A 25,830-nucleotide genomic window follows, 5' to 3' on the forward strand; every position below is an offset into this window, starting at 1 on the left:
AAGGAAGAGAGAGAGGGAGGGAAAGAAGGAAGGAGGGAGGAAGAGAAAAAGGTAGAGAAGAAGAAAGTAAGGGAACAAGAGAGAGAGAGGGAGGAACAAGGAAAGAAGAGAGGGGAGAAAGAACGAAGGGAAGGAGCTAAGAAAGGAGAGAGGGAAAGATCCTGGGGAAAAAAGGGAGGGAAGAAGGGAGTGTGACAATTGCTGGGATTTGAACAGCTAATTACCTGCCCCCCAAGAAGCTGCTCTGTGCCTCCAGCGAGGCAGTGTCAGAACGGTCCTCCCTAAGTGAGCCACTTTGGGTTTTACTTCCTTTGGTTTATGGGAAGGATGATAAAACGAGACACAAGCGACTGCTGGTTGCATGGTGTTTATCAGGTGCATCTCACTTTAAGCAAGCTGAACATCATCAATGTTGGATTTACAAAAGCAGATAAATTAGGGATGGAGAAGAGGGGGGTTTACAAAAGGATTTACACAATGTTCGCTAGATAGCGCCCCTTCTGCCCAGACTGAATTGAAGACAGCATTAGGGAGGACTTGGTCTTGCACTCCTATGAAATGGGAGACCTGGGACCTGAAGAGGTTTGCTGGACAGCAGGAGGCAGAGGGCTGCTGGAGACGCGGCTTCCCTTCCCAGCCTGTCTAGTCCAGTCCACGCCATCACCTTCCCAAAAAGAGGCAGGGTTGTTGCTAAGAAAACTGGAATAGGAGTCTGGGGAAGCCCATCTCCTGGACAGAACTCCAGGAAGGGCATGGGGGGCCCTCAGGAAGGCTTGCCATCCTTCTGGGCAGTACTTTGGCACCAAAGACATTGCTTTCAAAGCCCTTCTTCATCCCACCCACAACAGGTGGTCCTTCTGGCCGGCTGTATGTTCTCTTCTGCCCCATGGGGGCTCTTCCTACCAGGGGGTATAAGGCATTATGGGTGATGCCATCACACAGCTGCAGCTGGAAAGAAGAAGGAGGTCGGGTCAGATGGCCGTTCACTGGTGGCACCCACCCGCAATCTGCATAGTGGAAGGAAGGCCCGCACCAGTACAGCCCAGCTCCGTGAAATATTAGAGTAATTATTATTATCATACAAAGAGAGGCAATGTAATAGGGTGAAAAGGATGCTTGGCTTGCAATCAAAAGACAGACGATTTTTAAAGTCCCAACTCTAATACTAACTAGTGTGGGCAAGTCATTAACTCTCTCAGAACCTTAGTTTATTTTTTTGTAAAATGGGGATAATGATTCCTAAGCTCTCTATCTCACAGAGCATTTTCAGAAAAGTGCTTTTTGTAAATTAGAAAATGCTGTTGATTTCAATTATTATCACTCTTAATACTGATTCTTACTCTCTAACCCCTAATCCTGGAGTCCTCAAGATGATGGACAGTAGGGAGATACTGTGCTGACACCTTCTATGTCATTAAAAATTCTTTTCTTTGCAGAGGAGAGGGATTATGGGTATAGAGCAGTGGTCCTCACACTTTTTAAATAGGGGGCCAGTTCACTGTCCCTCAGACTGTGGAAGAGCTGGACTATAGTAAAAACAAAACCTCACACTCTGTCTCCGCCGGTGGGCTGCATAAACGTCCTCAGGGGCTGCATCTGGCCGTAGTTTGAAAACCCCTGGTTTAGAGTATTGTATATACTGTTAATGTGTTGATTAGGTTTTTGTTTTTTTTTCCTTTTACTCTGAGAAGGAATAGCTTAACGTGGAAGAGAGGGAAATGATATCCCTGGAAATGAGAACGATGTAAAAACAATTAACATAAAGAAAACATAAAGAATGACAACATTTTAAGTTTTCTTAAATTCACTTTTTGGGAGCTTCCTGACACTCCTCCCCAGCCTGAAGCTAATGCTCAAACATAAGGCCTCTTGGGGAGGAAGGAGGGCAAGCAGGAGGGAACAAAGTGCTTCAGCCTTTCCTTTTCCCATCCGCAACTTTAGTAAAAGCTGGGGGCTGGTGTCTCCTCCTGCAGCCTAATTCTCACTGACCCATTCCTTCCAGGAGGGGCGAGCTCTCCCCACGGAGCAGAGAGACACTCCCCTTTTCAGCAAATTGTTTTGTGCAGAATTGGGTCTTCACTCACCTGTGGCCTGGGTTATACACGAGATCTTGTAGGATGACCAGATGCTCACCATGCACAGCAAAGTAGCCAGGAACCCAAAGACCTGTGGCCGGGAAGAAAGGGAGAAGGAAGGGCATTTATCTCCAGCTCTGAGGCTAACTAGCCTTGCGATGGGGCCCAGGCTTCCCAGGCCCCAACACAGGCTTTATCACCCCAGTGGACATCCCCTCTTTTCTGGATCTTAGCTGAGTGGGGACAGTCAAAAGGAACTGGAGCAAATCCTGGCTCTATCACTTAGCATGTGCTGACTTCAACTTGACAGCCTCAGTTTCCTTAACTGTTAAATGGGAATCCTGGATTAGTAGTTTGTTAGGTTCCTTTATGCTCTAAATATAAAACTTCTGTGTGTATGTGTACATGTATATGTGTGTATATGAAAATTATTCTCAGATTTCACTGATGGAAGGGAATCCTGATGAAAAGTTTCCTCTATGAAAATAAAGATGAGAGCAAGTTCTGTGAATTAAATTTTTAAAAAATTATTATTGCAGTATCATTGGCTTTCTTTGTAACCAGTCCTATGTGTTTTATTTTATGCACTTAAAAATGCTTCTGAGAAGGGTTCTCTGGGCTGCCCAGAGATCCAAGAAAGTTTTAGAAATTTTGTGCTAGAGCTTCGTGGGATGCTGAAAAGATGAATCACTTGCCCAGCCATACAACCAACATATGTCAGGCTTGACCTGCGTCTTCTGGATTTCTTGATATACTATGGTATGTAGACTTTCCCATAATCCTTCTTAAAGAATGGAAGATCTTCAGAGTGGTTTAGTAGTTAGTGTGCTGGATGTGTAATCTAGAGGATCTAAGTTCAAATCCAGCTTTAGATACTCATTAGCAGTGTGACCCTGGTCAAGTCACTTAATATCTGATTGCCTCAGTTTCCTCATCTGTAAACTGGAGGTGAAAAAGGACCTTACCTTGGAGCTTTCTTTTGAGGATCAAAGGAGATATTTGTAAAAAAATGCTTAGAATAAGAAATACATATTCCCTTGCCTTCCCTCTTCAGTAACTCTCTAGGACTGGGACCCCTGAGTACATTCTCAGAGAAGGAAGTTTCTTTCTATGATAGTATAGACCTGTGTTAGCATATAGTAGGTCCTCTGTTTTTTAAGTAGCTTAACAAATTGAGCAAAGTCTATTAGAACATTGGACCCTTTGGGGCTTGAGGCCTGGCTTGGACTCTTCCCAGCTAGGTAGAGTGATCCTGGCTAAGTCATTTATCTTTTCCCAATTCTCCAATGGAGGGGTTGGGCCCTAGGGTCCCCTCCAGTTCTCACCCTTGGTAATTTGGTGGGTGAGTAAATGAATGAACGGAAGGCTGCTCCTCCCATTCCCAAATTGCCTGAGCCCTTTGATCTATTGCAAGGGAAGAAGGAGGAAAAGAATGATGTAAAAACAATTAACATACAGAAAACATAAAGAATGACAAAATTTTAAGTTTTCTTAAATTCACTTTTTGGGAGCTTCCAGAAGACTCAGTCTGGGGGAGGGAAGGAGGTGGGGGTAGATGCTTAGCCTTTCAATCCCTTTGGGTTTGAGCAGAACTCAGCCACTGTGAGGCAGGGAGACTGCCAACATCAGGATGACTAGTGGCTGCAATTGCAGTCCAGAGGGGACAATGAATGTCAGAACTGGTGATCTCTTGGTCTACCCTTGCCCTACTTTTTACAGATGAGGCAGCTGAGGCCCATGAAATGAAGTGCTCTGGTCATATAGATCAAGTGAGATAACAGAAAGTAGTGCCCAAATCTGAAAGCACTTTCAAAGTGCCTGTGATTGGTGCTTCTGGCTTGGGGAGGGTGGCCTAGGGAAGCGGGCCCTGTCTGGCCCCTCTGCGGTCCAAGGCGGAGCCCAACCCCAAGCTGCTGAGCACCTTCTACCAGCTGTCACCGCCAGTGGTGGCCCCTTCCTTGATTCTGTTGGTCCTGACTGACAAGCCCATCATTATGAAGGCTTCTCTTGTACAATTGTCTGCAGAATGAGCCTCTGTAAACTGGATTCTGCTCCAATTGTTCGCCTTGCTTGTTCAACTAACTGTCCCCTGGGTCCACTAAGACAGGAGGCCCTCACAAACAGAATGATGTGATGATGACGTTTATATGGCACTTTAAGTTTTATGAAATACTTTGCATCTATTAGCTAACTTCACTCACAGGAACCCCATAAAGGAGGTACTATTATTATGACTTCACATGAAGGGAACAGAGGTTAGAAGGGCTTTAGTGGCTTGCCCAGTCATACAGCTATTTAAATGAGCCAAGATTTGAACTCAGGTCTTCCTGCCTCCACAACTGTGTCCCTGGATACCTCACGTCTTCTATGGGCTCTGCCAAAGGTTCAGTGCTTCCAGCAGCCCTAAGAGCGTGGATGTGGTTTGTATCCTGAGGCTTCATATACTTGGTCAGAGTGAAAGGTAGGGTGAGTGGCTTTGGCTGCTTGATAAAATCAGGAAGGTTTCCATCCAAAATCTACCTGTCATATGACCTCAATTTCCTTATCTGTATAATGGGAATAACCATAACATCTTAAGGTTATTGGATAAGTCTCAAGTGAAATCACTTAGGTAAAGTGCTCCATAAATCTCAAAGTATGTGGGAAAATCCAGCTCAATGTCATCTCAGAGGGCACCGGGCTTACATCGGGAAGATTGGGGACCAATGGTGGCATTGTCCTGGGAAAGTCACCTGACCCTCCTGAGATTTGATTTCTGCCTCTGTGAGAGGAGGATTAAAAACAGCAACAATTGCCCAGAATTCTTGGGAGACTCAAATGAGATAACAGACTTGGAGCATTGTAAACTTCAAAACACCATTATCAATAATAGCTCTTGCTGTTGTTTTGGAGCCTTTCCCAGCCCCTCTGAATTCCAGTGCCTTCTCCCTCTCATTTACTATCCATTTATTCTGTATTTAGCCTCTTAGTTCATAATTTTTCCCATTGCCTCCAACCTTTCTTTCTCATTAGATTGTGGGCTCCTTGAGGGCTGATTTGAGTCTGACTCTTTTTGTAGACCCAGCCATTAGCATAGTGCTTGGCACATAGTAGGTGCTTAATAAATGTTTATTGACTTTGGAGTCTGGGATTTGCAGTCTAGAGGTCCTTGTGACACTGATAAGCTGTGACCCTGATGAAGTCACTTCAATTCTCCGACTCAGTTTCCTCATCTATAAATTGAGACAGTTGGATTAGAAATCTCTTGGATGGGGTTGGATTAGATGGGCTCTAAGGTCCATTTCAGTTCTCTATGCTCCTGTCATCCACAGGTTGCGAGGAAACTCAGGTGGTGCCAGATCAAGGAAGCCTGACTGTGTCTGAGTTTTGGGGTGTTAGAGAATGCTCCTCACCGATCCGGCCACGAGCCCGTCTACGCCGTGACTCTTGGACGCTGCCACAATGGATGCAATCAGCAGGAGGATTGTACCAATTAAGTAATGGAGGAATTCCTGGAGGAGAGAGAGATGCAGAAAGTGGGTAGTTTGGCCTGGGAGCCATGAGAGTATTGCTCATGGGGTGTTGGGTGGGGTGTAGTCTTGCCTGGGAGGGTCTATCCCTAGAGTATTGCTCGTGAGGTGTTGGGTGGGTTAGCTGTGACACCAGGGAGAATGAAAACCAAAAAAGGGAATCATCCCCTGACTCCAGGCAGGTCTATTCAGATACAGCATGAGACAAACCAAGAGGGAGATAGGGCAAGCCAGGAGCAAAGGGAGAAAAGAAAAAGAGACAGAATAAAAATTCATCTCGCCAAGAGAGCTGCCAATAACTGCTTGGTTCTTTTGGAAGACGATTCTGGCTTTGCAGAGAATGACAAGTGATCCTCTCTCCCTTTCCCGCCGCCAGACAACTAAGTCATCCAAGGAGGCCACTGGCTTCATTCCCAGGGGCAAAGGTCCCGGCAAAGCAGCTTTGGGTCTTCTCTGCCTTGTGCAAAAGTTCCGTGCCCCTACTTCTCGTCACTGACCACAGAGAACCTGTGAGTCCATCAACAGCTGACAGGATGAAGTTTGAGGTTCTTTGCCACACGGAGCTGGCTCTCCAAGTTAAAACCCCCAGTTCCTTCTTCATCTGTAAAACGGAGCTGAAAGTAGCAGCCACCTCACAGTTACCATAAGGGACAAAGGAAATAATTGAGCCTCAGACAGAACTTGGAAGGGAGCTGTGAAGCATCTACATGGACCCACAGGGTTTCCTCTGTCCTAGATTCAGCTAGGGTGCTCCTCACCTTGCCTCCCCTGAGTTTGTGCTGAAACCTAGAAATGGGAAGGACCTCAGGGACCTTGAGTCCAATCTGGACCTGAAGAAGAGCTCGCTCTTAGCAGACCCACAAAGGTGGGACTTTGCTCGGAAACCTCCCGGGCATTTGGAAACAGCTCCAATTGTTAGGAAGTTTTCTCTGGCATCTACTTCAATCTGTCTCTCTTGTAACTTCTGCATCTTCTGGTGGGTCAAGCAGAGTGAGTCTAATCCCTCATCCTTGTAACCACTCTCCAAATATCTGAGTTTAAACATGGCCACCAAGCCCTGTTCTTTCACCACCTCAGCCCTGCAAGATTTCTCTTTTCCAACTTAAAATCCCCAGTTCCTTCAACTAGAATGCCAAACATGGCTTAGTGGGTAGGGCCAGACTCAGGAATTAGGAAGCACAAGCTTTTAGTCCCATCTCAATAAAGACGGGTAACGAGACACCTAACTACATTTGAGCTTCAGTTTCTTCATCTCTAAAATGGGAATACGAGCAGTAGGTATCAGATGAGGTAAATGCGAGGAACAAATGAAATAACAAAGATAAAGGCCTATGATGTTAGAGACTCATGGGAGTAATGATGATCATTACTATTCTATCTTATGCCTTGTAGATCCTTTACTATATCGTTTGTATTTCTCTTGGAGACCCACCAATGTTGGAATACTCTTTCTAAAGTCGGGCCTGGAGCCAGCCTTGATATTCCACATGGCTCTTTCATATTCAAATGGTTAGCTTCCATGTGTCATCCAGGAGACTTTGTCTTTGTTGAGCCCTCTAAAAGATTCCTCTTTAAGGCTCTGTCTTGGTCTACAGGAGTTTCCCTTTACATGAGTCCCGGGCTGGAACTCCACACACTGGGTCAAAAATGTATTTCACTATAATTAGAAACATTGCTCAGTCTTTCCTGTTCCTCCGACTTCCTTGTAACTAAACAGGCTGGATAGAGTGGAGAGTGGTGTGCAACAGGCACTGGCAGTGCCGGGCAGGAACCTCCAAGACCTTCAGATAGGAGGGGAGAGGAGAAAACAGAGAAAGAATGAGGCAAAGAGAAAGCAGAAAGGGAAAAAGGACAGGAGCCCTTCCAAGACATGTGGAGCAGAGCTCCCAGCTAATGAAGGAATGAAGGGGCAGAGCATGTGACTTCTGCTGACTTCCCTGCCCTGCCCACTACCCCCATTCTTCTGCACACTGTCCTTCTGCACGTGCATCAGACAGACAACCGGGAGGGCAGAAGGAGCTTGCTACTTGGTGCCACAAGGATGAACCAGAAATAGTGGTCAGGAGTTTCAGGAACTCAACGGCACTTTCAGATTCCCAAGCTCAGCAGAGAGCAGTTGATCAGGAAGCACCTGTTAGGAGCTGAGCACTGTGCACAGCAAGAACCGCTCACCAACATTTTCTCCCAGTTAAGAGGCATGTGTATTTGATCAATTATAGTGTCTATTTCACTACTGGAGTGAAATAAATTGGGTGATCAATTTCAAACTTTGAGAGGGAGAGAGAAGGGAAGAGAGAGAGAGGGAGAAGAAGGGAAAGAAGTCGGAGAGAGAAGGGGAGAGTGGGAAAGAGAGGTATAGAAAGAAAGGGAGAAAGGTGGGAGAAAGTGGAGAGAGGGAGGGGGAAGGGAGAAAGAAAGGAGAGAGGGGAGAAGAGAAGCAAGAAACGGGGAGAGGGAGGGGTTGAAAGGGAAAAGAGATAATGAGAAAGAGGGAAAAGAGGGGGAGAGGGAAAGAGGAGGAAAAGAGAAAGGGGGAAAGGGAGAGAGAAAGAGACAAAGAAAGAGAGGGGGGAGGAAGGCTAACTAGACACTGTGCTGTTTTTCTTATTTAAATGTTTCCCTTTTTTCTCCCAAACATAATTTTAAGTCTATCAATTAAAAAAAAAAAAAAAAAAAAAAAAAAAAAAAAAAAAAAAAAGGTTAGTGACTGCTGTTTGTCTCCGCAGGTTATTTTGTAGCTAAAAGGTATTACATTTAGTTTAGTACAGTGTGTGGCACAAAGTGGGTATTTTTAAAAAGTTTCCAGTCATTAGGAAAGTGTTAGAAATGGGCTTCTTGAGCTTTGTCCTCCCTCCCAAATCCTCCATCTGTTTTGAAGCACTAAAGGGTGGAAATCAGGAGACCAGCTTACCAGATCTTCCCTTAATCAGTAAGAGGTAATCACTGACTACGGATAATTAGGCCAGCGGGTGCCAAATTAAAGGATTAAAAAGGACCACCTGGAAAGATGAGAGCATCGCTTCCCTCCCTCCCATTCCAGTTACCAAGCAGAGCCTGGCTGTGCAGCGCTGAACCCCCTCCCCCACCCCTGCCCCATGCTGCCAGCCTGCTTACCGCCAAGGGCCAGCTGATACAGGTGAGCATCCTGTAGAGGTAGAAAAGGTGGACCAGGTAGAAGACAAGAATCATCAGCAGATCACACATGGTGACCACTTCGAAGTAGCTGTAGGCGCTATAGTCAGTCCACATGGAGTTCTTCACGCAGAGAAAAGCAATAAGAAGAGAGACCTGCAGGAAGAGAAATAGAGGTTGGAGAGTGCTCTCCCAATGGGAGCTTCGTTGAACGGAGCTTCCTCCTGGTGCAATGGAGAAAACTCTGGATTCTGACCGACTAGGCCGGAGTCCTGAGCTTCAGCCCTGTGCCTGATACTGAGCACCTGGGGGGCCTCCGGGCAAGTAACCCCCTCTCCCAGTCTCTTCTATCTCAATGGTGGTATGAGATTTCTCAACAAATCTAAGTTAAATGTCTGCTGAACTGAGTGTCAAACACACACACACACAGAGAAAACAACAACAAAAACAGGGACCTGCCCTCTGGGAGCCTCCATTCTATTGACCTTAGTAAGGTTAAGTAGCTTAGTGTCCTTGATTCATAGATGGAGAACAGAGGGCCTTAATCAGGGGTGTTTCTTAGCTGGGGCACAGACTGCCATCTTCCCCCACAGATTTCAGTGACTCTGTGGATTTAGATGGGAAAAAGGGCAAGCATGTTTCCCCCAACCTCTAACTGGATAGAGGATTTCCTTCAATTTTTTAAGAACAATATCAGGCTTCACCAGACTACTAACGGGGCCATGAGAGAAAAAGAATGATATAGAGACAGAAAAAAATTTAGAGGTCATTGACTCCAACCCCCACAATTTTGTAGTTGAGAAAACTAAGGCTGAGAAATCTCTTGGCCATAATCATACAACTTGTGTCAGAGATAGGATCTGACCCCATGATTTTTGGATGGGAATACTAGACAAGTCAACATGCATTTAATAAATATATAAAATAACTAAACTTAATAAAGCTCTTAGTATGTGCCAGACATAGCACTTAAGTTCAAAGAAAAACAAATACTGTTTCTGCCCTCAAAGAGCTCACAATCACTGCACCATTTCAGCACTCAGCATGGTGCCTGGCACACAGTAGGTGTTTAATAAATGTTCACTGACTGATATTCCATTAGTAGATGATTAAGACTAATTATGTGTATACACTGATAAGGGAGAGGAACCTCCAGTGTAATTCTATGGAATAGGGGAGAAATGCCTGGTTCTTGACAATGGCAGAGGTTGACTGAAGGAGCCAGCCTCAGTAATGAGGGCCTTTAGTAAATCCTGCTAAGTGGGCCAGCTCCTCCACGATGCAGTTCATTCTCCCCAGCCCCACCCCAGCAGAAAGAGCCACTCTTCAGTAAAGCCCAATTTACTCAAGGGACTCAGCTGTGGAGCAGGTGCCTACTGGTGAAGGGCAGCTTCCAGAGCCTCTCCTTGGGAGGAACAAACTAACCTGGGCTCCCCACTAGGCCTCAGAGCCCTTTCCCAAGCCTAAGGGCTGTGCACATGACATTTTACTGTGGGATTAGAGAGCGCTTAAATGCCAAAACAAAACAATGCCGATTCTGAGCCAGCCGCACCTCAGTATTTTCCTAGCCCCCTTTTCCTCTATGTACTGAAGCCACAGAGGCTCCTTTCGGTTCCTCACCAGTTAACCAACCAGAATCAGAAGTGATGGCTTTTCTAAAGCCGGGAACTCAGTGTTTCACTTCTTGGCAGCAGAGCCAGCTCTGGATTTCGGCCATACGCCCATCCCCAAAACAGCCAGGGGTGGCCATGGAGCACAGGGTGTGGCTGGGCTCTGTGGCCTGCATCAAAGTTGTGCCCCTCAAGGTCAGCTGGTTCATTTGTGGAAGCTGAAGGGATTTCTGTCCAGGTTGGAAGGAGACCTGCCACTTTTTAAAGAGCTTCAAAGATCCCAGATGTCCCCAAACAAGCACAGGAACCTTCCCAAGCTGGCTCAAGGAGATCAGAGCTGGATGTGAAGGGAAGAGCCCCTCCAATTCTGAGCCATTCCACAGAGGCAAGGGCTTGCTGGCTGAGCACTTGCTGGTGATGTTCTAGACAGGATTCTTATTGGAATAAGGAACTCATAGTTCCATTAGAGAGATGGCCTTTGAGGTGGTCCCTCGGACTGGGAGTAGCAGGAGCTAAGGCCAGAGGGTGGCTCCCAGCTTGGGGAAAGAACTGAAAGCTAGAAAGAGGTTTGCAATTTAATCCGGTGTTCATAATTTAATCAGGATGCAATAGGGAATCAGTGAAAACATTTGAGTAAAGGAATTGCGTACTGCTCCAGACATGGCACTCCTCTGCTCAAACATTTTCAATGGTTCCCTATTACATCCTGAATAATTAGGAGCCTTGTAAGGTCATTCTTTTTAACTCTACAAAACCTATGGTCCCTATGAAATGCCTTTCTCTGTTATAGTGAGGACTTTTTAAAAATTGTGTTCCTCACAAACAGTTAGTGTTCAATAAATGCTTATTTTTTCATTTATTTTTCCCCATGGAAGTAAACCTCTGGAGTTTCACTATGAATAAATCATGGGATCAGATTTGGACCTAGAAGGGACCTTAAAAGCAGAGATCTCAGCCTGGGAGCCCATGAATTAAAAAAAAAAAGTAATAGATATAATTATATTTCATTGTAATTGATTTCCCATATAGTTCCCTGTATTTTATTTTATGCATTTAAAATGTAGGAGGAGTTTATAGACAGCCCCCAGGGCCCCAAGATGTGACAGATATAAAGCCTTGCCTCAGAGCCCCCATTTTACAGATGAAGTAAAACCCAGAGAGACGATGGGTTTTGGCCTGGCATTCCACAGCTAATCAGTAGATGAGCCAGGATTTCCAAACTGGTCTTCTGGCTCCCAGCCCAGTGTGCCTGCCAGTGAACCAGAAAGCACCCTCCTTGTTGAAGAGGGTTTTTCTTGGAGTAACACATTGTGCTCGATGGCAGGAATGCCCCAATCTATGCCATTTCACAAGATGGCAAGCAAGTCATGGTCTCCTGAGTTTGGTGAGTTAACCATCTCCCACAATGCCCTTGTACCTCTATTGGAGAGTTTCACAAAATCAGTTCTATGGATGTCTTTTTTTTTTCTTTTTTTCCTTTTTCTTTTTTTTTTTTTAAATGATTTTTACCTCATTTGTGGTCATTTAAAGATCTACCTCTTTTCTCCCATCCAGCAAAGCTGAATCTATATAGAAAGCACAGCCAAGCCAATCTTGTCCTTTTCTACCAGCATAAGTGGTATTCTGCACCCATAGTTCCCCACATCTCTACTGCTAGGAGGAAAGTTCTTCCAATACTTCTCCCCCAGGGCTGAGACGGGCAGTACAGCTACTGGATCTCAAGAGTCCAGTAAATGGTTTTACTAACCTTCAGACTAAAAGGGGGCTCACAGCAAGTTCCAGCAATCCACTACCCACAATGCTGTGCAAAGCCCATGTAAATCCATATAGGTGCAGTGATTGGCAGGTATTCTTATCCGGACCACACAACATTAATTGGGCATCTGCTGCGTGCTGGGAAGAGCTCCTGGCTTGTTCCCTTCTGAAACTAACTAGTTGTATTACTCTGAGTAAGTCACAACCTCTTAGCTTCAGCTTTGATATCTGAAAAATGGCGGTAATTCAATTCAATAAAGGACATACTATAAGTCAGGCCTTTGTTCCAGGCACTGAAGGATCAAAGGGAGATGGCCTTTGCCCTCAAGATTACATTCTACTAAGATAGGGGTCCTGAACCTAGAATCCCTGAATTAATTTATTAGATTTCAAGGATATCCTTGAACTTAAATGGGAAAAAAGCTATATCTTTATTTTCATTAACCTGAAATTGAAATTTAGCATTTCCTTCAATGATTTAAAAATCTGAGTCTGAGAAGGGATCCCAGACATCCAAAGGGGGTGTCCATGATACATGTGCACACACTCTGGACTAAGGGGATAGCAAATACATGCACAAGATGTATAAACCCCAAAATATGTACGTCAAAAATTGTATGTGATTTTATTGCATGAGAGCGTGTCGTATCTTGCTAATTCTCCAAGGCACACCAGTCCCCTTTCTCCCCCCACTGTCTCCGGGACTCTGTCCAAGCTCTTGTTCTTTGCTTCTATGACATTCATCCTTCTCCATTCCCTTCTCCTTTTGCCTTCACTCTTTCCCAACTTTGGGTCATTCCTAATATATCCCGTCTTCTCATGATATGGCCAATAATTAAGCTTCAGCTTCAAGGTTTGTCCTTAGTTTGAATTAATTGCTTTAGTCCTACCCCCACTGTGCATAACTACATTTTGGGGATGGATGAGGGGGGCTATGCCTGTGATTTCATTGGTGCAAGGAATCCTCAGTGTAGAAATGGCCTCCACCATGTAGATTGGACAGATCTTGCCAGGTAAATCAGTCTCAGAGGGTGTCTGGGAGCTCTGAGAGGTCAGGAGGTGACTTATCTAGGATCATACAGTCAGGAAATGTCCGAGGGAGGACCGTAGCCCAAGCTTTCCAGACTCTGAGGCAGAAATGGAAAACCATTCTGCCAGCATTTTACAGTGGACGTGTGTTTGGTATGATTCTTACTCACAAAACAAGATCTACAACAATAACAAAGTAATGCAAAATTAATTGATGAGGGAGAATGTGCTAAAGAGGCCAAGGGGATGGAGTGGCAATCAGGAAAGGCCCCGTGTGATGGATGGCTGCTGAGCTGAGCCTTGAAGGTTCTCAACAGGGTGACAGTTGGGTAGGCACAAAGGGAAGGGATGGAACAACAGGACAGGTGGACTGGAAGAGAGGGATATGAAGGGGAAGAAGATAAAACAAGACTGAAAGGTCATGTGGGGGCTCAGGCTGAGGATGACTCCTAGTGTCCTGCCAGGCCAAGAGCGTACAACTTCAGAAGCCCATAAAGCACCGTTCTCACCATCCTGTAGAGCAGGTAACGCAAATGGTACTTGATGGATAAGGAAGGTTAAATAATTTGTCCAGAGTCACCTAGCTGGGATGGGTCAGAGCCAAGATTCCAACTCAGAACCCCTGATCCAAATCTAATGCTTTGTCACTATACCCCAGCACCTCCTTATCTCAGACTTATTGGGATGAGATGAACGGTGAAAACTGTGCTGAGAGGGTCCAGAAAGATGCAAGTCCCTGGGGGAGACCCCAAAACCCCAGAGTAGTTACAAACCTGGATGAAGCTCTACTTAATGCCAAGGAGAATATAATACCCATAGAGTATGGTGCAAGAGGCAGGAAGAAATGGATTCAATTCCTGCCTTTAATAGTGTGACCCTGGATAAATCACTTAATCAGTCCTTAGGTAACTGTACTTACTGGAAGAGGTGGGAAAATTCCCTATAATGATGAAATCACAGGTACCCTGTGGTCTAAATACTTTAAAACAAAACCCTGATCCAAACTCAACATTTCCCCTTTAGTCTTGCCTTGGACAATTGCCCCACTCCTTTCGGGCTTCCTTCCCAGAACCTAATGTCCTTTTCCCCTTCCTGCAAGAAGGGTGACAGGGCCGACGGAAAGAGCAGCCTATTTCAGTGAAAGATAAACAGTCTCACTCTCACAAGAGGCAGAATTATCTAAGAGCACGTCAGAGAAGATTCTCCCTTGGGAGCCTCAGCCAGGGTGAAATCCAGAAGAAGGTGGCTGAGCTACAATTTCAGCTCCTGGGCCCTGTAAGTCTTGGTCCATGACCTGGCTCTTGGTTGTGACTGTCTCACACTCCCTTCTGTAAAGAACAAACTTATTTTGAACAGGCCAAGATCTAGTCAGGTTTGGGTCATGAAGCCATAGATAGAGTGATGACAGGACTTCGGTGCTGGCCATTCACATGTCCTCATGCTATGATCTCTCTCTAACTGGGACCCCGACCCAACACACAACTTCTCCCCATGCTTGGCCATCACTTTCCATATCTGGTGCTGGGATGAGTCCTCAGTTTCTCTATCTGTGAAATAAGAAAGTTGAACTAAATGACCTCCTCCAGAATCACTTCCAGTTCTACATCTAGCCTAAAATATATATTTTAAGTTGAGCGGTTTCCTGAAAACCAAAGGAAGAGACATTAGCATGATGTACAGAAGGCTGTTTCTCTGGCTGACTCTAGCATAGGTGGCCAAGAAATCAGGGTTGATGGTTTGCCCCAAAATTCAGCTTCTTTACAGCCTCTGCCCATCACTAAACGTGCTTCTTTCTAGCTGAAGATGGCACCAGATGCCTTTGGTTCAGGAAGCAAAGGACAACAATGGAGTTACTCGACACTGCTCCCTCTCTGCTTCCTGGCCTCGGGATAGAGTTTCTGTGGGAGAGGCCATGGGTAGAACTGAGGGAGGAGGGCAGAGGGCTCAGATGAAACCTTACTAGGCTTTCTGAGGGAGCGGAGGGAGGAAAGAACAAGGCTCTCTTGTTAGCCTGGGAGGCCAGGGAAAGCCGGGCAGGGGCATCTGTAAACTTATTGAGGTCGATGAGGTAACGCGGGCAGGTTTGCTGGGGGAGGACAAGCCTGGCATGGTCTCAAAGTTAGCTGAAGTCTACAATGGGCTGGGAGAAAACTGCCCCCATCTCCAAGGATGTGGGATTGCAGGATCTTAGATCTGGGCCATGTAGTCCAACATCCTCATTTTACAGGCAAGGAAACCGAGGCTCCCTAGACAACTGCTCCCACATGTATACATATATTGTATTTAACTTATACTTTAACATATTTAGCAGGTATTGGTCAACTTCCCATCTGGGGGAGGGGGTGGGGGGAAGGAGGGGAAAAGTTGGAACAGAAGGTTTTGCAATTGTCAATGCTGGAGAATTATCTATGTGTAAAATTTTTGTAAAAATTAATTAAATTAGTCAAAAAATAAAATAAAATAACTGAGGAAAGGGAAAAGGAAAAGGAAAAGGAAAAGGAAAAGGAAAAGGAAAAGGAAAAGGAAAAGGAAAAGGAAAAGGAAAAGGAAAAGGAAAAGGAAAAGGAAAAGGAAAAGGAAAAGGAAAAGGAAAAGGAAAAGGAAAAGGAAAAGGAAAAGGAAAAGGAAAAGGAAAAGGAAAAGGAAAAGGAAAAGGAAAAGGAAAAGGAAAAGGAAAAGGAAAAGGAAAAGGAAAAGGAAAAGGAAAAGGAAAAGGAAAAGGAAAAAAGAAAACTGCTCCCCTATCCAGGGATTGTGGGATTCTTAGATCTTAGATGTTGGCCACCTAGTCCAATAATCCCATTTTACAGACAAGGAAACTGAGGCTCCCTAGAAAACTGCCCCCATCTCCAGGGATGTGGGATTCCAGGAACTTAGACATGGAGCCATCTAGTCCAACATTCCCATTTTATAGAAGAGGAAACAAGATCAGAAATTTAGAGTGCCCTAGATTTCAGTTGGAAGGGATTCAAGGGCCACATAATCCAAGCCCTTCATGTTATAGAAAGGAAAATGAAGGGGATTAAATCTTGAAGTGACTGCAGGGATCACCTCATTCTTCCCCGTCATTTACAGATGAGGCAAATGAAGCACAGAGAAGTAAACTGACTTATTTAAGGTGACAGAAGAGATAAATAATAAGATTAAAAGAGAAAAAACATGAATAAATGAGACAATTGGAATTTTTCTATCTTCTGATTTTGGGACTATTGGGGGTGCTATAGGACATATAATACCAGTTCTGGAGTCAGGAGATCTGAGTTCAAATTTGGCCTCAGATACTTCCTGGCAGTATGATCACTTTACTGTTTGCTTCAGTTGACTCATCTGGAAAATGAGCTGAAGAAGCAAATGGCAAACCACTGTGGCATCTCTGCCAAGAAAACCCCCCAAAACCAGAAAATGACTGAAAGTACTGAATTGATTTTAGAGCCAATCTTCTTCCCCTCCCTCCAATCTGTATCAGGCCATCTTCTCAAGGACATAATTTTCCCTGGAGTCCCAAAGTCCCAAGCTTAAATCCTACTTCTGATTCTTACAATCTTTGTGATCAAGAGCAAGTCCTTTCCCTATTCCAAACCTCAGTTTCTCCATCTGTTCAATAGGAATAATAAAAGCATCAACCTCAGCAGATTGTTATAAAGTTTATGTACAGAAAGCACTTTGCAAACTTTATGGTTACTTGATAAATGTCAGTGATTGCTGTCTTTTTTTTTTTTTTTTTTTTTTTTTTTAGGTAACTGGGATTAAGTGACTTGGCTAAGGTCACACAGCTAGTAAGTATTAAGTGTCCAAGATTGGATTTGAATTTAAGTCAGTGCTCTATCTCCCATACCATCTAACTGTTCCTATTATTATAATTTTCTTAAGATCCCCATTCTAACCAATAGAATGACACTGGGGGTCATGGGGAGTGTCCTCGAGAGTCGGAGCTGGATTTGAATCTCAGCTTAGATGCTGACTAGCTGTGTGACCTTTAGCACAAGTGTACCACCTCTGTGCACCTCAGTTTTCTCATCTGTCAAATGGGGATAATAACCCCTGACCTGGCTGTTGTGAGATCAGTGCTCTAGTGAAGGGAAGTTGTCATCTGGGAAACTTTCTGATGCTTTCAAAAAGACTTGGGGAAACTTCAAGTCCATTCCAGATCAAGAATAAGTACTGAAGTTACTAATTCCTCCCACAGTCCCCACTGCACGTTTGCTTATTCAAATGTGTGGGTTCTTAGGCAAACTACATCCTTCCCTCTCTGGGCCTCATCTGTAAAATGGGCAGGCTCATAAGAAATAGTAAATCCCTAATCCCCATCCTCTATGTTCCCTCCAAATCAGAGGTTAATCCCTGCTAGGAGCCTCCCTCTCCAGACTGCCTTAGACTTGCTCTATTTGGCTTCAGAGGGCAAACTGAAAGCAAGCCAGTTTAGGCTGGAGGTCAAGAAAAAAAATGTAGTGGCTGGCGGCACAATGGCCAGAAAGTTGGTCCTGGAATCAGAAAGAGCCGAGTTTGAATACTAGGTGTGTGACCTTGGCTGGGCAAGTCACTAATCTCTGTTAATTTGTTTCCTCAACTGTAAAATGGGGGTAATAAAGGCAGCTGCCTCCTAGGGTTATTATGAATAAAAAAAGATAATGTTTATTAAAGCACTTGGGACAGTGTCTGGCGTTATATAAATGCTTATTTCCTTCCCTACATGAAAGTGGTCCAAAAAAGGGATTGGTTCCCTCAAGAGATGGGGCTGCTTCCTCCTACTTAGAGGTTCTCAAGAAGAGGTTGGAGGACCATTCGTTGAGTAGGTTATGGTGAGGATCCTTTTGGGTTTGGGCTACAGATTGGACTAGATTCTATGCTTATCGAAGACGCCATATGGTAGGGTATCAGTAATGCAAACCAGTGTAGCCAATGCATCCTTCCACAGATCTGTCACTGAGGGCACTGAGGTGGAAGAGGGGACAGAGCCCTGGATCCACAGTCAGGAAAATCCAAATTCAAATCCTGCCTCAGGCACTTGCTATGTAATCATGGGCAAAGTCACTTAACCGTTATCTGCCTCAGTTTCCTTGTCTGTAAAAAGTGGCTAATAAGTCCTATTGCCTCAGAGGGCAAGTGAGGTTCTTCCTTTATAAAATAAAAGTTCAATAGACTTTGAACAGAGGGGGAAAAAAGCTAAGGAGACTAAATATAAATCAACTCATGCTATATTCACTTCTTTTTTCTGTTTTTTTCCCCCCCTCTCCCATGGTTTTTCCCTTTTGCTCTGATTTTCCTCTCCCAACATGATTCATAAAGCAATGTGTATTAAAAATAAACTCACTACAATTAAAAAATAAAATAAAATGAGAAGATTGGATTTAATGATTTCTGATACTGGGGTGAGGGGAGAGGTAACGTGTGTGCCTACCTGTGAGACAGAAGCTAGATTAAGTCTGCTCAGGTGAACTCCAGCCTTGTACACCAAGGGCTTTTAGGAGCTCCAGACAAGCTTCTAGGAGGAGAGAGGGGAAGAAATAGGAAATCATGCGCTTTAAGAGCAACAAGAATCTGAGGGTTTAGCTAATTCAGCACCTTTGTTTTTCATACATGAGGAAACCAAGGTCACAAAGCTAGTTTGGGGGCCAGAATTAGGACCTAGATTTCCTCACTTCCAGGCCTCTTCCTCTGATCACACTCCTTTTATAGCTAGAATAGTTCATCTTTAAAAAAAAAAAAAAAAAAAAAGAAGTCAATGATAAAAGATACAAGTATTTACAGTCAGATTTGAATGCCAACCTTCAGCTGTCAGAATCATACAAAGAAATTAATTCAAAATTCACCTCAGCAAACGAATGATCAAATAAATATAAAACGAGGGGAAATCTGATTAAAACCACAGCATCCAAATTTATAAAATACATAGACATACAAATACATAGAACAACAAAGTCCAAAACCCACAAAAATACAAACTCTAACAAGAGGGCAGGTCATGTAGCAACAATGTGTTCATGCAAAGAGTGGAAGACAGGTTCGAATTCAGATTCAGACACACGGGCCACTTTGGGCAAGAAGCCAGAGTCCTGCTAGTTTGAGACTCCTCCTCCTATCAAGGAGAAATTTGTACTTGTGGGCTCCATCCCAACCTTCTTCTGGAAGAGACCTCTCCATTGTGACTATAGTAATTTCTCTGAAATATCTCCCATCTTCCCTACTGAGTTATTTTCATCTTGTCTCTTTTAATACACAGTGAGCAACTTGAGCCCAGGGACTGATTTTTTTTTTTTTTTACTTTGTATGTCCGGGCCTTAGCACAGTGACTAACACACAGTAGATGCTTAGTAAATGTTTGTGGACAATGATGGTCTCCGAGCTCCCTTCTTGTTCTAGTTCTAGGTTTTCTGGTATAGTGGAAAGAGTGCTGGAGTAGGAAGGCACCAGAGGACCCAAGTCGAAACCTGAATCTGATGCTAACTGCCTGTGTGACCTCATTTAGCCTCCTTGGGTGTAAAGTGAAAGGATTGGACCATATAATGTGGGGAATTATGGGTAAGGACAATTACATACACCCTCACACTTGGGTGATGACTTGGTTCGACTGCTTTTTTTCCCCTCTTTTTTTTTTTTTTTTTAATTCTTTGTTCCCAGGGATAGTCCCCTAGGTAGGAGAGGAAGGAAGGATATATTCAGAAATAAAGGGGACATAAACATTGTCAATAAAATGTTATTTAAAAAACAAGTGGTTGGATGATAATCTCCATGGTCCCGGTCCAGCTCTCAGTCCTAGAACCTAGACTCCAGGCATGATTCCTACTCTTTCCTCTGTCCCAATACTCACACGTGGACAGCTCTTTCAACCTCTCCCTTCTCCTCCTCAGCCCCCAGAAACATCACTGGGGAGGGGAGCCATGATATTGCAAGAGGCCTCAAGGGGCGCTGCTCCCTGAGCAGGTTAAAGCAGGAGGCAACTTGCCCTTGATGTAACTTTTGGCTTTGCCAAGGAGAAAGGCTACCTTTTCACAGAGACTGGAGCACAGGGTGGGGGAAAAGTTTGGGAAAAGAGGAAGGGTCTTGATTTTCTCACTAAAATAAGAAGTGAGGTTTTCAGTTGGAAAGAAGAAAGGAAAGAGAAAGTGAGTTGACTTTGCTAAGTTGCTCTGTCTCCATCACTTGTCCCTTCCCTCATTTTTAAGCCATAGATTTTCTAGAAGCCCCAAGGACTGCTATAGATCCAAAGGTGAGTGTGGGCAGCCAGTACGGAGTGAGGGAATTAGGGGAAGGCCATTTCTCAAGATGTTTATAGGTCAGGCAGGGACGGTGTGTATGTCTGTAGATTATTTCTCAGCAGAGCCTGGTAATGGGTATCAGTGCCATTGTTCAAACACTTTAAAAGCCACAGATGTCCAAGGCTTAAACAAAGAGCTAATTTGGGCACTGGGCCCCACATCCTGAGCTGCTCCTCTGAATTCTTGCTTCCCTTTATTTTGCCAAGTCACTAAGATGAGCACACAGATGGACAGTGCCCTCCCCAGTGGGGTCAGCAGGCAAGGAAGCCATGAGGAAAATGGAATCCCAAGCCGAGACCCTGCCCTGGTTGGAGCTGGACATTTGTTAAGCACCCACGAGTGCTCTGCTCTCAAAACCCAGTGGGATCCTGCCCAGCCCTCTAGAAAACGTAACTCTGAGGCCGCAGGGACATGTGCCAGACACTCATGGCCATCTTTAAACACTACTTGAAAAATTAGATTATGGTAAAAACATAGGGTTCAAACTGAAAGGACCCCTTGAAGCTATCTACTCCAATATTTCCATTTTACAGTCGAGAAAACTGAGGGTCACACAGGGACTAAATGTCAATGGCAGGATTTAAATCCAGGTCCTTCTCACTGTACTGTGCTAATATCTTTCATTTTTACACCTTCTTCACCTCCTGTTCTGCTGCTCAGAAAGTCAATCTTTTGAAGAATTAAAAAAAAAAAAAAACAGGGAGAAAAGGTAGTTTAGCAAAAGTAACCAAGACAGCCCAACCCAATGGTATAAAAACTAGGGAGAGCAGGGCCTCAACTTGAGACCTTGTGGATTGGGAGCCCACATCCTGGGGACCTCCCCTTTCTTAGTATTTTAGAAGCTAGATTGGCCCCAAGGTCTGATTAACAGGAACCTCACTGTGAGGGGGGAGGGGGCTTGAGTTAGGAAAGAGTGAGAACTATCCCTAGCCCAATGAGCTGCACTGTTCAAGGTTGAGCAGAGGTCCCAAGTTGGCTGGAAATCCAGTCCTGCCATCACTATCTATGTGACCATCTCCCTGAGACTCTGTTTTGTCCTTTTATCAAATAAAGTAGTTGGATTATGTGATATCTGAAGTCCCTTTCATTTCTAGAATTAAACAATAAAAGTTAAACAAAGTGCTTTTTACAAATATTATCTTGTTTAGTCCTCACAGCAACCCTGGGAGATGGGTGCTGTTATTATTCCCATTTTACAGATGAGGAAACTGAGGCAGACAGATGTTAAGTGACTTGCTTAGGATTATACAACTGAGATTGGATTTTGAGTCGGATATTCCTGACTCTCTGCTCTGGCCCTCTGTGCACTGTACCACCTAGTCACCAAAAGTGAGTTTGTATCTTCTTCTATTTTTAAAAAGAGATTTGGATCATCTGAATCATCTCAGAAAACAGTTAAGTCCTTAGAAGGATAAACAAAAACCACCTTAAAAGAAATGGCGGATTCAGTCATGATGGCAATTAGTTTTGGACAGAGCAAATATATGATGCCAGAAAGTATCTCTCTCTCTTTTTTTTTAATTTTCCATATGTGTAATCAATATGTATTGATGTCATAAAACCTCGATTCTTAGCTTGGTAGCTCATTGACCTTGAGGTCAGAAAAACCCGAATCCTTCCACAGACACTTCCCTGCAGCAAGTCAATTCACTCTGTGCCTCAGTTTCCTCATTTATCTGGGGATAAATAAAATTAAAATGGGGATAATAATGATACTTACCTTCTAGGGTTGTTGTGAGGATCAAATGAGAATCTATATAAAGTAGAGAATCATTTGATGAGAGAGTTAAAAGAAGCAGTGTAGTATAGTGAATAGAGAAGCAATCAGGAAGATCTAGGTTCAAGTCCTACTTCCAGGACATACAGAATCTGTGAATGGATGAGTCCTTTTACTTCTTAGTCTTCTAGGCGAGCACTTCTTAAAGACCCCTTCTTGCCTGAGAAATTTTTATGTGACCCCAAGTATGAATGTATATATAATAGGTATACAAATCAAACATTTACTGGTAATAAATCATAATTTCATGACCCCCACATTCACTTATGTGCCCCTGTATGGAGTTGCAACCGTAATCTAAGAACCTTTATTCTAGGTATCTAAGTCACAGAGAACTTGAGGGGTTCATCCCTCTGTGTGGTTATAAATGTTAAGTTCCCACCATTACCACCATCCTGACCACCCCATGTGCCCCTGTATGGAGTTGCAACCGTAATCTAAGAACCTTTATTCTAGGTATCTAAGTCACAGAGAACCTGAGGGGTTCACCCCTCTGTGTGGTTATAAATGTTAAGTTCCCACCATTACCACCATCCTGACCACCCCATCATCTTCCTCCTCTCTGTTGGTGTTCCTTTCACTATTTCAAACTAGACTATTCATTCCTCTTTTCTTCTTGTGTAATTCTTGTCAAATAGAGAACTTTTGATTTTTTAATATTTTGTGGATACCAGTGCAGCACACTAGAGTTCTCTTTATTTTCTTTTAAAAATAAAACAACCCCCCCAATTTTTTGGATAACTTTTGTTATCTTTGACTTCTCTCTGTATATTTTTCCTCCTCTTCCCAGAGAGCATCCTTATCTTATAATAAAGAATATTTAGAAAGGAAGGAAGGAGAAAAAGAAAGAAAAAAGGAAGGAAAGGAAAGAGAAAGAAAGAAGAAAAGAAGAGAAAAAAGTTGGTAAATTTAATGAAGACATTGAAAACAACTTGACAGATGCAATGTTTTTTCTATCCACAGACCCTGCAGTCGAGGCAGTGGAGGAGGGGCTTTCTCACAGCTCTGGGGCTGTCCATATTATCTCCATTGCTCTCGCAACATGTCTGGCCCACTTCCTTTTCTATCGTACAACCTCCTCAATGATGTCTTTGGTGTCATTTCCTGTGTGCATGTCATTTTTTAATGCAGTTAATAACTATTTACACAATTGTGGTGTTAAAAGAGAGAAAAGTACCTGCCTGACTGAGAAAAGGGTACAAACGAACGAATGCAGGCCGAGTAGCCAGCAAGGAGGTAGGATGGCCCTTGGTGACTTTGCAGTGCCCTCCTTTTACTACTAGTGCCTGCCCCTCCAGGTTGTTATCCTCTAATGGAGAAAGACTACCAAGTCACAAACTGGTGCTAAAAAGTAGCATGAGGTGAGGGAAACTGAGGCACAGTTAAGTGACTGCCCAGAGACACACAGCTAGTAAGAATCTGAGGTTGGATTTGAATTCAGGTCCTCTTGACCCTAGGGCTAATACATTAGGGATGCCACGTGTAGATGAGCATGGAAGCACCACTGTGGGTTGGCTCTAGTCTCGACAAGTCCCCAGTTGATGTGATCACATTCCACCATACTCTTTGAGATAAGATGTGCTTGATTCTCAATATAGGGAGAATCCAAAGCATGTTACTAACCCCATTGCATAAATCAGCAATCAGGGTCAACAGGGTTTAGTGACTTGCTTAGGGTCACACAACTAGTTAAGTGTCTGAGACTGGATTTGAATGAACTGACTACAGGACCAGGGCTTCTGTACCATTTTGCCCAGGAGCTTGTGACCTTTCAAACACCCTGTGATTTTCTGTTCTCTCCATTGATTGCTCTGTCCACATCTTTTCATCCCGCAAGTCTCATGCAGGTCTTCTCATCAATCCTTCTCCACTTCTGCATTGTCCATGTGCAGACCAATCATCCATTCCCATCATGCCTCAGCCACGGCAGCTCTCTCACATCTCACTCCAGAAGCTAAGACCGAGGACACTGAGGGCATCATTTTTTTCTTAACTCTTTAAAAAAAATGCTACAGTTTCACCTGAGATACTTACCAACTATGTGAGGAAGACCAAATTATTTTATATCTCAAACTCATTTTCTCATCTATAATGTGGACACCCTGTCTATTGACAAAGAGAAGGAATTCTAGTCTTCTTTCCTATATATTTGTTTTATTTTATACAAAGAAATAATGGATTGACTGGGAGTGGGGGAGAGATCCTTAATTTTTCAAAATAAGAATGACATTAATGCAATATTTTTAGATTACACAGAGTTTTTATACATATTATATAATCTAAACTTAAAATAGGTTCAATGGATATTATTCCCATTTTACAGATGAGGAAATTGAGACTCAAATGGGTCACTCAGGAAGTTAGTGTCTAAAACTCTACTTCTAAATCTTCCTGATGAGTGCACAATTCATCATCAAATTCTGGCTCTGGATCACTATTGGGATAAATATAAATGCATTTGTTTGGCAATTAAAATCCTTCTCAATCTGGTTCCTGTCTCTCTTCCCAGGCTTATTCCTTTCTTTCACTGTTTATGTCCCATTTATAAGGCCTCCCTCCAACTTCCAGATTATTCCTCTCTAGTTCCTATGCCTTTTCACTATCCTGAATGCCCTTCCTTCTCTTTACCTCTTAGAATCCCCAGCTCAACAAGCATTTATTATGCACTTACTATATGTCCTGCACTGCGCTAAGTGCTTTGGAAACATAGGCAAAAGTGAGAATCTCTGTCCTTAGAGAGCTTACATTGTAGTGGAAGAGATAACAGGAATGAAGCATATAGGAAATATGTATACAAAATGAATATAAGGTAGTTTGGGGAGGGAGGTCTACTAGCAGCTGGGGAGAGAGGGTGAATCAGAAAAAAGCTTCATGTAGAAGGTGACATCTGAGCAGTCTTAAAGAACACCAGGGATTCCAAAGGTGGAAGTGAGAAGGTAACAAAGAAATAGTCAATCACAAGGTCAAGATTGTGAAAAAAGGAAAATGGGGGTGAGCAAGGGTGATGAACTGGGAGAAAAGGCTGTAAGAGAGTCTGCAGGTCATGGTAAGAGGAAGAATATAAGCTTAGTCAGTGAAAGACAGAAAAACGGAAGTCTCAATAAGCTATCCAAAAGTGATTTTTAAAGCAAAGCTAGATATTCCCCCTCCCCAACCTTGTTTCAAGAATACAAGGGAGAAAACTTTAAACAGTGGCTGGAGCTTCATGTCCCTTGCCAGCCCTGACATTATGTGATTCTCAGTTTCATAATATTGTATCTATAAGAGTTGGATTTGAGGTTTGCCTCTGATGATGTCCTGGGAATTCTGCCGATCTGCTTTGATCTTCTTACTTCTGAGAAATGTTGAATTATTTCCTGAAAAAATTATTATTAGCTTCTATGTGTGGATATGTATGTGTGTATGATGAGAGAGAAGAGAGAGAGAGAGAGAGAGAGAGAGAGAGAGAGAGAGAGAGAGAGAGAGAGAGAGAGAGAGAGAGAGAGAGAGAGCTCTCTGAGAACACTAACTTTTTCTTTACTCTGTTTCTCAACTTTTGCTTGAAACATGTGCATTCCTTGTTCCAGGTGGGTGGTCTTTGGAGCTTGTTTTGCTGTTTCCATATTTGTTGACAGACCTTGGGACTTAGTTTATTTTTGCTTCTAGGCCTTGGCTCACATTTCGCACTGCTCTCTCACTCTCCAGTGT

At 43.7% G+C, this 25,830-nt stretch overlaps 1 protein-coding gene across 1 annotated transcript in view; it reads right to left on the reverse strand.

The window, feature by feature from the left end:
- Positions 1-351: 351 nt before the first annotated feature.
- The window catches only part of CMTM7 (CKLF like MARVEL transmembrane domain containing 7), a 54,280-nt gene continuing 28,801 nt past the window's right edge, over positions 352-25,830 (reverse strand). The window contains exons 2-5 of the mRNA XM_074267187.1: positions 8,699-8,872; positions 5,468-5,566; positions 2,085-2,166; positions 352-948 (exon numbers count right to left, since the gene is read on the reverse strand). Coding sequence (XP_074123288.1) covers positions 935-948; positions 2,085-2,166; positions 5,468-5,566; positions 8,699-8,872 — 369 coding nt within the window. The 3' untranslated portion in view covers positions 352-934. The remainder of the gene's footprint in view (positions 949-2,084; positions 2,167-5,467; positions 5,567-8,698; positions 8,873-25,830) is intronic.

Source organism: Sminthopsis crassicaudata, chromosome 5, assembly GCF_048593235.1.
Source record: "Sminthopsis crassicaudata isolate SCR6 chromosome 5, ASM4859323v1, whole genome shotgun sequence".
Lineage (NCBI taxonomy): Eukaryota > Metazoa > Chordata > Mammalia > Dasyuromorphia > Dasyuridae > Sminthopsis > Sminthopsis crassicaudata.